This window comes from Chaetura pelagica, unplaced genomic scaffold (assembly GCF_000747805.2).
Source record: "Chaetura pelagica isolate M959 unplaced genomic scaffold, ChaPel_1.0 scaffold222, whole genome shotgun sequence".
Lineage (NCBI taxonomy): Eukaryota > Metazoa > Chordata > Aves > Apodiformes > Apodidae > Chaetura > Chaetura pelagica.
The window spans coordinates 6,428,569-6,438,976 of NW_009952711.1; the positions used below are offsets into that span (position 1 = coordinate 6,428,569).

The 10,408-nt window shown below is 45.0% G+C and overlaps 1 protein-coding gene across 1 annotated transcript in view; it reads left to right on the plus strand.

Moving 5' to 3' along the window:
• The window catches only part of ONECUT1 (one cut homeobox 1), a 14,600-nt gene extending 7,748 nt beyond the window's left edge, over positions 1–6,852 (plus strand). The window contains exon 2 of the mRNA XM_009994429.1: positions 6,560–6,852. Within this exon, the coding sequence (XP_009992731.1) occupies positions 6,560–6,852 (293 nt within the window). The remainder of the gene's footprint in view (positions 1–6,559) is intronic.
• The last annotated feature ends 3,556 nt before the right edge of the window (positions 6,853–10,408 follow it).

A 10,408-nucleotide genomic window follows, 5' to 3' on the forward strand; every position in this document is an offset into this window, starting at 1 on the left:
CGGGCGCCCCCCAGGGGCCGGGGGCTGCCTGTGCGGGGGGGGGCGGGAAGGGTTAACGCGATGAAAATATTGATGTAGTCGCAAAAATCGTTCATGAAGGCAATTTAATCTTTGCTATTAAATGTCCTTTCAATTCATTTGGGGTAATTAAGATGCAGTTAAAGTGATTAAATTCTAATTACTTATGCTAGGCAAAGAAATATTTGTCACAGTAATATGGTTAACTAGAGACCCAGCTAAAGAAATTTAACATTTACTTTAAATGATATCGCAGGAAAATCGGGTGTTTTCTCCTGATTGATCCACTTAGCAACGTATTCTGTCCTGGGGATGTCAGATCACTCCAGTGGTTACAGATCCATCAACACTGGAAGTTGGTGTAAACCCAGAACCCCAAACTGTGGAGTCAGCACTCCTGAGTCAGGTTAACTTCAGTATTCCAGGGGCAGCAAATTAAGGTCACTCATTTTAATACAGTGCACAGGAGTGAGGTGTTTGCCATTCAGTCTCAGCTGGGATCTATATGTTGGCAGGGTGATGTCTTTCTGTGAGCTTCCCACATAGGAACATCATTTTATCTCTTCCTGTTATCACACAACAGAGGAGGACTGTTGCCTGGGCTTGATGACAGAGAAATAAGATACAGTGACCTCGGAGTAGATGGTTACACCTGCACTCTAAATAGGCACAAATACAAATCCCTAGAGAAGCACAAGCACAATGCCAGGAGTTATAAGAAACAATTCAGTGCGAGTTCAGACGTTTCAGAACAGCCTGTGCTCCCTTCAGCTGTAAGGGGAAGGTTTGGGAGAGCGACAAATGTCACTCACGTGGGCTTTCATCACTGATATGCAAATGTCCTCATCCTGTGGTGGGTCGAATCTTTTGGGAATTGATGCTGTTCACTATCTCCTTCGGCAGGAGCATGTGGCCACGAGCTGCCCTGGTGTGCAGAGGTGCTGCCTCCCACAGCACCTTTCCTGGGGGACCCCTTGGAAGGCCCCAGGGCAGGGACAAGCAGGATGGGGCAGTGAGGGGGCCTCCAAATGGTCACATATGGGAGTGAGTGGCACACGGCAGTTGTGGCTGCTCAGCCAAGCTGTGCAGGTTTTGCTTGCTTTTAGTTCATGTGATGAAGTGTGCCCTCAGGTGGCAGGTGTTTTATCAGCCCCTTATCTTGTTCTCATATTCTCCCAAGTATGAAATGTTTGATGATTAGGAACGATTTGTCACCTGTATGTCTCTGCACACTCCAGAGGTGTTATTCACATTATAAGGTAAATTCGCATGAATTTACCATAAACTTAGGGTTACTTGCTTCCACTGAGGCCAGGATGATTAGAACTGTCTCTGACAGCTAAAGTCCTGAAGCAGTTTTAACCTCCTATAGAAATCCTGCTGCCTTTTCCACCCAAAGGTAGAGCCTCCTTCAGAAGAATATCCTCCAGGATATTCTCTAGCTTGTAGCAGTCAAGAGTTTTCGCTCTCTAAAAATGTTACTGGACATTCTGTGATGCTTTCAAACCAGAAGCAGATCCTTTAAAAAGAGATTTCCAGGATCTTAGTGGGCACAGTTCAGCATGTAGCTGAGGCAGGTCCCAACCCTTAAGACCTGACACAGCAGAGATTAGAAAACACATGTAAGGAGAAAATTTACCCTCTGATGTGAAGCAACCATAAAGTGCCTCCACAGGCAAGGCAGGGCCGAGCCTAGAGTAACGTGATATCTCCAGTTCTCTTTGTTGCCCCAAATGAACACCTGAGCTACAAAATGAGTTCCTACAGACTCCTCTCCACAGCATCTGGCTTAACCTTCCAGCTGCTAATTGGTGTCAAATACTGTGTCAGATGCGATGGGAATCAGTGTGGTACGAACACGCTCATGGGAGGCTGAACAAAGACCACCACCTCATCTTGTACAGGACGCTTGATGGCCATCAAGGAATAATGGTTTGTGGTAACCAGTGACCCAGGTCAAAGCTGGAAATGTGACCTGTCACCTCAGGGTGAAGGGCCCATCACTGGTGGCCAGCACACGGTGTCCTATCCATGTCAACCAGGCTCTGGATTCAGCATGGCTGGAGATATTATTGTGTGTGTGTGTCTCCTTTCTGCTGGTCTGGACCCACTCTGGGTAGAAACAGAGGGAGAAGGGCTCCATGTAAGTGAACATCCACTGTGCACCTCAGCTTCCACTTCCTTGGGGCGAGGATGGTCATGCCAAGGCACTGGTGGGACTGTCCACCTCCTTTCTAGGAGGGGCCATAGTTTCATCCTGTTGTGGTGCTCTCAGGCAGGCATGCTTCCCTCCTGCTGCCCTATATCCCTTTTCCTGAGAGCAAATCCCCAGTGCTAGCAGTCTGGTGGGCCACCAGCTGAGCAATGCCTCTTGCAGTGACATTGGTCCTCAGCCTTCACAAGTAGCAACAGGGCTTGGGGCAGGCTTCACCCAAGCAGGATTTTCCATTGTCATTCCCTCTGCTCTGGTGTCAGTTTTCCAGAAAAGAAGCCAGCAGACCTTATGGTGGTGTATTGCTATGTGCCCAAAGCAAGAGAGCAGAAAGCAGGTTTCTTGAGAGTATTACTGGTTTCATGCTTTGGTTCGGGTTTTTTAATTGGAAAATTAGTGTTTACCACATAGATCTAGGCACACAGGTATGCACCAAGTGCTCCTGAAAATTGATTTATGGTAATCAGAGGGGTTTTTTCATAGATTTAAAAAAATAAATCTACCCTTGAGGGATGAAAGACTAGATCAAGTGTCAGAGTTAACACCTGAGCTTACTGTAATCTTCACTGTTTGACAGAACAGTGAAGTTTACATTACAGGTGGGCAAAATATCCTCTTCACTATTTCAACCTGAAGATGCAATTGGTACCTTTTCAGAGGGCACAGGATCCTGCTCACACCTCTGGCAGAGCAGGACTGCACAGCTGGGCCCTGCAAAGGAGCAGCCCCAGAGGATGGAGCTGCAGGGCTGGGACCCCTGTGCTGTGGCACACGCAGGCAGCCAGCCCCCCATGAGATGGACAGACTTTACCCTTGTAAGGTTTGGCAAGTTAACTCAGCCAAATCCCCTGGGCAACTTCGAAGGAACAAAGGGAGACAAAAATAGATGGATGGACTGTATCAGGAGAATTGCCACTGTCAAAAGTATCTGTTGCTCAGGGCAGAGGAAGATGGAAGTGACTGGAAAAGGCCAGAGTTCAGCAGTGGATTTATCAGGCTACTTCTGGCACTGATAATATTACATTGTCATATCTGCATGTGTGTTGCCAGAGTCAGAGTGACTCTTTCTTTAACCTCTGCTTTGCTTTTTTCTTAACTAGACTTTCTTAAGGCTTTTTCAAAAGGCATCACAAAGAGCATCAGCTGGGACAGCCCAGAGACAAAGAGCACATCTGGCTGCTTGGGGAGCCAGGGCAACCTGTGAGCACGTGTGCTCTGGGAAAGGTGCATGTCTCTGGGGAGCACAGCACCCCACAAACACCCCAAACTCAGCTTCTGTGTGGTGGGAGAGGGTCTGCTCACACTGCTCATGGGCAGAGGCACGGGAAGGACACGAGTGCGAATGTTCTGCTGTGTAAAAAAAATCCAGATGAAGGTGTGTCATGAGCCTTTTTGAAAACAGACTCTGATGCTTTCCCAAAAGAGGGTTTCAGTTGGTGTCTCAGGACCCTCTCACATCAGTGGACACCCTTGATGACTTTAGAGGAGAACCTGGCCCAAGTAGGCATAGCTGCTTTGTCTGAGCATGGCCTGGGCTGCGCACTGGCTGCTGTCACCAGGCTGGGTGGCCCCAGTTTGTCAGCCCTCGACAGGTGAGCTGGCTGGGCTCTGTGCCTGCTCTGAATAGATTCTCACATTGGAGCAGATTTTATCCCGTGGTGTACATTTGTTCTCTGGCAAGCTGGAAGCTACAATTTATTATTAAAATTTATTTGCTCCAGTGCAAGGAGAACGATCGTAAGGAAACCCTATTACGGTTTTTCATTATCATCATTATTTATTTTTAAGTGCTATTAATATTCTTGAGTCTGGACAAGGCAGAAGATGAAAGGTGGTATCCACCCTTGCTGCTCACAACCCAAGGCTTGGCAGTGCTGTCTGGAAGGGCTCTTTGAACAGTTCAGCATATTGGGAAGTTTTTGCCCTCTGTCTGCCTCTGGTAAATGCTAATGGGGGGAGAGCTGAAAAAGAAACATCTTTTGCATTGCCTGAAGAGGATCCAGTTATTGAAGGTGTTCCTAGTCTCTCCCAGGTGGAAAAAGGCTCTGTGAGCAGCCCTGGGCAGAGCCAGGGCAGGTGTGCTGCTCAGCAGGCACCAGGGGACGGGAGGATCCTGGGTCAGAGCTGGGTTGAGCTGTTCTGTTCTGCCAGGGGCAGTGGCTGCCTCCGGCTCCCCTGCTGGGGCTGTGCTGCCTCCAGCCAGCACTGAACCTGTTGCGTGTGGGTCTTTGTGTCACAGATAAGGTTCCAACTGCAGCTGAGTCAATATCTCACTCTCTGAATCAATACATCATTAGTTTCAAGTAGGACTCCAGCTTGGATGTGAGGACAAGACCTGTCTTACTTCACAGGCTAAGCTAGAGCCCTTCTTGATCTGTCCCTGCTGGGTGCAGACCAAGCCTTAGTAAACCAGCAATCCTGCATGAGAGTTTGGTAAAAAATAAAGTTCACAGTGGTCTGCAGGAGGAAGGGATGACTCCCACCTTCTCTAGGGAGCAGCAGTGGAACTTCAATGCTTGCCCTCTGGTGGGCTGAACTGGAAGGAAGATCTATTTGCAAAACAGTAAAACTGGCTGATTTTATCATAGATTTGTTATGATTTATTTTTTCTCCCTATCAATGAGTACTTTTTTCTCTAACCTGTGATGTCACTAGCAGTAATTATGAGGTCTCTGATACAACTGAAGTTGAGGAACAAGGTGTGTTGTAGCTGTTGGGACATTTTCTAAGGAAATAACTACTTGGGAATATTGCCTTTCAGGACATGAGCACAAGCTCAGGAAGACAACATGTTAAGAAAGTCAGTTTCACAGCAGATGGTTGCTTTTTTATTGTTCTCCATGATTTCAGAGAACTCAGGTACTAGCTGGTGATTGACAACCCAGAGGCATACATCACTAATTACACTAGTTTGTACCCACTGCTGTTGGCAATGTGACCATCCCTGCTGAAGCATCACACTGTGCTGACTCGGGTCACGCCCAGTTAGGGGTTTGTGACAAGTGATGATCTGGACAGGAAATCTAGGTGGAAGCTGGAATTTGTGTAGTCTTTGAAAAAGGAAGGTGTAAAGCAGTGTGAGCAGAAATGAAGTGTTGGGCATGACAAACATCACCTGGGTTGGGTTTATCTCTCCTCTGCGTGAGTCCATTAGCAGGGGCAGAGTCAGAGCTGGAGGCTGAGGCTGTTACAGAGCTGAGCTTCTGTGGCTGCAACTGCAGGAGCTTCTGGTCATCAAATGGTCAGACATGTATAAAAGACTGAGGTGCTGTCCATGCCTTCTTTGCTCCTCGTTCCTAATATTTGTCAGTAAATAATGGACTGCTCTTGCAAAAGTATTTTTAACCCTTGAGGCATCAATGTTTGCTTTCAATGGCAGTTCAGAGTAGGAACTGATCCCCACAATGAATTCTCCATCTTCACTTCAGTGGGGCCTCGCTTGCCTAAGGAAACCTGGTTGTCAGCCCAGAAGCTCCACAGTGTTTTAGAGGTCAAGATGTAACTTCAAAGCAAAGGTTTTCAGATGAAAATAACTGTAGAAGATAGGAGTTTGGCATCCCAGTCCCTTTGATCGATGTGTCATTGCTTATGAAAGAATGTGTAGCTGGAATATATATTGCTAGGGAGCTCTTCAAAAGTTTCTCCTGGAGAGGGCTGAGGTGCCTGCCTGGGCTGGCAGAAAGTGCTTTTGCATCTCCCCAGATTTTGCTGTGTGATTTGTGCAGTTGCCATTTCTCTAAGTACAGAAGGTGGATGACTATTTCTATACCTCCTTTGAGAAATTAAATACTCATGCCAAGTCTGGCTTTCAGCAGCAATAAACGATGTAGGAAGGACCTTTGTAAAGTAATTTACTGTGTTCATTCCAATAACTGTGGAACAGGTGGAGACACTGCACAAAATTCTTCATATAATCAGCACTGATCTCCACAGAAATCAGGATTAGAGAGGCACAGAGACAGAACCCCCATACTGCCTTCATAATATGTCTCTAAATCAGCATTAAAGGACATTGTTAAAGAAAAAAAGGGAGAACAGACAACTTCAGACTTTTTTGAAAGTGAGACAGAGCAATCTGTCCTCCCAGGAAACATTTTATCTTAGCAGGCTGCCTGGGGAGACAGGGGTTGCTCTCCCAGCCCTGTCGGATCCTGCCTGGCAGGTGATCTGCAAGGCAGATGGCAAATTGTAAGTACCTTGTAATGATGTAGGGTTCAACAACATTCTGAAACAGAAAAAGAGATAATAGATTAAATAAGGTGAAATTCTTCCCTAGTTTGCCCGCACACTCTGCCAGCCTCTCTCTAACCCTCCTCCCTTTTCTTGCAGCGTGCAAGAGGAAAGAACAGGAGCACGGGAAGGACAGAGGGAACACACCCAAAAAGCCTCGGCTGGTCTTCACGGATGTCCAGCGTCGAACTCTACATGCAATATTCAAGGAAAATAAGCGTCCGTCCAAAGAATTACAAATCACCATTTCCCAGCAGCTGGGCTTGGAGCTGAGCACCGTCAGCAACTTTTTCATGAATGCACGGAGGAGGAGTCTGGATAAGTGGCAAGACGAGGGCAGCTCCAATTCAGGCAACTCATCTTCTTCATCAAGCACTTGTACCAAAGCATGAAGGAATAACCACGAACTGAACCTCGGTGGAAAAGCTTTAAAAATAAATAAATAAATAAATAATAAAAGACAGACCAGGACCTCAAGATAGCAGGTTTATACTTAGTACTATTTGAAAAAAATGTTATTTATAAGTCCAAAGAAACCAAAGACTTATTTCACCTGCATTATGACTTTGTTCTAAGACACACACTTTAGTAGGATGACGACTTGCAAAAACCAGAGGGGAAGAAGAAAGCAAAGTGGAGGGAATTAAAGAGAACATGGAGAGAAGAGAAGCAGACCACTGGTCTTACACCTTCACCCATGATCATCTTCACCGTGCTTGGCTGTTTAGTGGTTTGGAGCATAGTGATTTCTTGTCATTGAATGGACATCTCTTCAGATATGGCTCTTCATTTCCACAGTAATTGCCATGAAGGTGCATAGTGTGTCTGTACTGCATACACGCCAGTGGTTAGGGACTTAGTCAGGGCTGGTCTTCAGAGAGGGTTGTGCCGTGGCACGGCCAGCGCAGCGTGGAGTCGTCTGAATCCATTGGAACGGTAGTGTGAGTTTTGCTGTTTCATGGTTTGAACTTAACCAGTGCAACACCTGGAAACGAGTTCAAACTAGGCAAAGAAATTTTGAATGGTACCTAAACCAGTGCATTCTCTTTGTTTGTTAAGGAATGTTCAGATTTAAAAAAAGGAAAACTATTCCATCCATTAAAAAAAAAAAAAATCGACTAGCTACCAAAGAACACATTTAATAATTATATTGCAGGTATTTTATTGCAATGATTTTAATATTCCAAAGCTATTTTTACACAAAATACTATGTAGAGTTATAGGTATAAACTAATCTAACTGTATAACACATCAAACTTGTAATCAAGACTGTTATTTGCAATTAGTAAAACTACATTATTGTTTCTTTCCATGGCTGGCAAGAAAGAATGTCATCTGAGGGGATGGCAGCCCCTGTCACAGCACAGGTGCTGCTAGTGGGATGCTGCTCCTGTTGAAGCCAGAGAGCTTTTTTGCTGCTGATTTCAAAGGGAGCAAATGAGCTGTTACATCCACGTGTAAGGTGGTGGTAGCTGTGGTGCTGCATCCTGCTCTCCCAGGCTGGTGCTGCTGGCAGAGCTGGGTGCAGGGCCTGCCCGTGGTGCAGCCCAGTGCTGCCATCCAGCCTGCAGAGGGGCACCCAGGCCTGCAGGATGCAAAGCCCAGCTGGCTTGGGAGGTATAAAACTACAGGGCTCAGAGGCTGATTGATGCTCATTGACATTAGTGGGCTGCTTTTTTTTTTTTTACCTATTGACTTCACCAGGCAAAGGAATAGCAGCTTTGGAGGTTCATGGTCTTTTCCTACAGAAAATAGTGGTACAACATCAGTTAGTGCTGGTGGGAAGAGCTCCAGCAGGAGCTGCAGTGGGGCTTTGGGAAGGCCAAATCGTGGTGCCTCTGAAGTCAATAGCAAAATTCCTGTGACACCAAGATACAGCCTGAAGTTTTGTGGCTTCCTATCTGTGTGTAGCAGGCTAGGCTTTTGGCCTATGCATTCTTTCTTGTCATCTATGAATCAGGATAATGCATGAAATAGGTTAAAGTTTTTAGATGAAAAGCTTTAAATGCTCTGTTGCTAACAGACCCATAGGAGAGAGATCATCCCATTCCTACTCTGATAAAATGAAAAAGAAAAGTGTGCAACATCTGCATATTAAATTTCAGTGCAAGGGGAAAATAGACTTTATAAACCAAATATGTGCCTGTTAGATTTCTAACCGGTGTTTCAAATTACTGCAGTGATTCTACTAGGTATATTAAATTCCAATATAACCAGATCTGCAGGTATAGGCCCAATGCAAGGATTAGAAATAGGTAATCTTAATTACAACTTTAAGAAAAAAAAAAAAAAGAAAAGAAAATTCAAGGTAAACCAGAAGCAAATGACCATCAACATTAGCAGGTACTGATTTTTGGGATGTAGCCCACTCAAAATACTAGTGACACCAAACTTAAGAAACTTTGTAGCACCAGTTATTTCCCAAGAGGACAGGGTCTAGTCAAGGTTCAGGGTATACAGTTAAATTCCAGTAAGTGTTTAGAATACAGCTGAAATATCTCTTTATTAAAATAAAGTCAAATGAAACCAAGGTTTTTGGCACATTTTCCTACATTAACCTCACTTTAAGACTGACAAAGCAATTGTCAATGAAAATGTAATCCAATCCATGAGTTTCTTGAGTCTCTAGCTTAAATTTTAGCAAGCTTTCTTTCCATCCCCACAGAGCCATAACTGACATGGAAACATTAATAAGCTCACATATAAAGTATCTTATCAATGCAGTCTCATTAGTGTAAGGTTAATAAAGGACAGGTGATAACTAACATTTTGGGTTTTTTTTTTCCAGCAAAACACTGCTTTGTAACGTACCTATAGTTTAGAAAAGAAAGCCTTATTTATTTAAAACTTGAGAATTTAAAAATGCAGGGAAATTCAAAGTACATTGCCGCGTTTTTTAGTATTTCCATTGTATTGTCTTGAGAGACTACTTGCTGAAACCAAAGAGAACTTTCATACCAGCATTAAATTTGCACCCAATATGCAATTTCAGGATCTCAGATACACACACACACACACACACACTCAAGCCCCTAAATAGTCCGTGTGTACACACACACATTTTTGTGAAGGTATCTGTGTGTGTACATGTGCACATATACATACACACACACTAAAACTGATGCACAAGTTATAGATTTTAAGTGGTTTGGGTTTTTCTTTTACATGGCTGTTTAAGTATATACAAAGATTTTGGTTCCTTATAAGCCATTAGGAACAAAACCACTCTCCCCATGAGCAATACACGCCTCACACTCAGAACAGGCAAAGAACACACTTTTCTTTAGTTCCTTTCAACACATGAAGCAAATAACTATGGAACTGCTTATTCTACCTGTAAAGCTGTTTTACCTCTGAGCAGACTGCCCGACCACACGGACTGAAGCCTGAACAGTTTCCCTGGTGCTCCCTGGCTTGGAGCCTTGCTGTTCCTTGGCAGGGTGTCCTTAAAGGGGAGCTGTTGTCCACAGCTGCGCTTTGCGTTACCCAGGACAGCCTGTCTCTGTCCTGGTAGTGTTACTCTATCGATTCACTTCATTCCTGACAAAATGGAAATTAGTTTCAAATTAAAAAAAAAATAGGACTTCAAAATCTGCCAGGAAGGATTAGGAGAAGGAGCAGAACCTGAAACAGTTTGGGAGATGGGGCTTCAGTCACAGGTGGCTCCATGGGCGAGTGGGCTTTAGGAAGGCGCGTTCAGCTCACAGGCTGCATCCAAACCTGACCACAGGGACCCACGAGGGGAGGCTGGCCAAGAGGTGAACTGTCCCCATCCACCCCCATTGTAAATGGCATTATTAGCTTTCCAGGGAAAAAAAAAAAGAAAAAAAAAGTTTTTTAAAAAAAGTTTTAAAAAACTAGAGCTGAGACAGATGTTCAGACCCCCCGTCCGGCTGCGCTGGCCCCGCACGGCTTTCCAGGCACCTCTGCCTCCTCTCCTTACTCAGG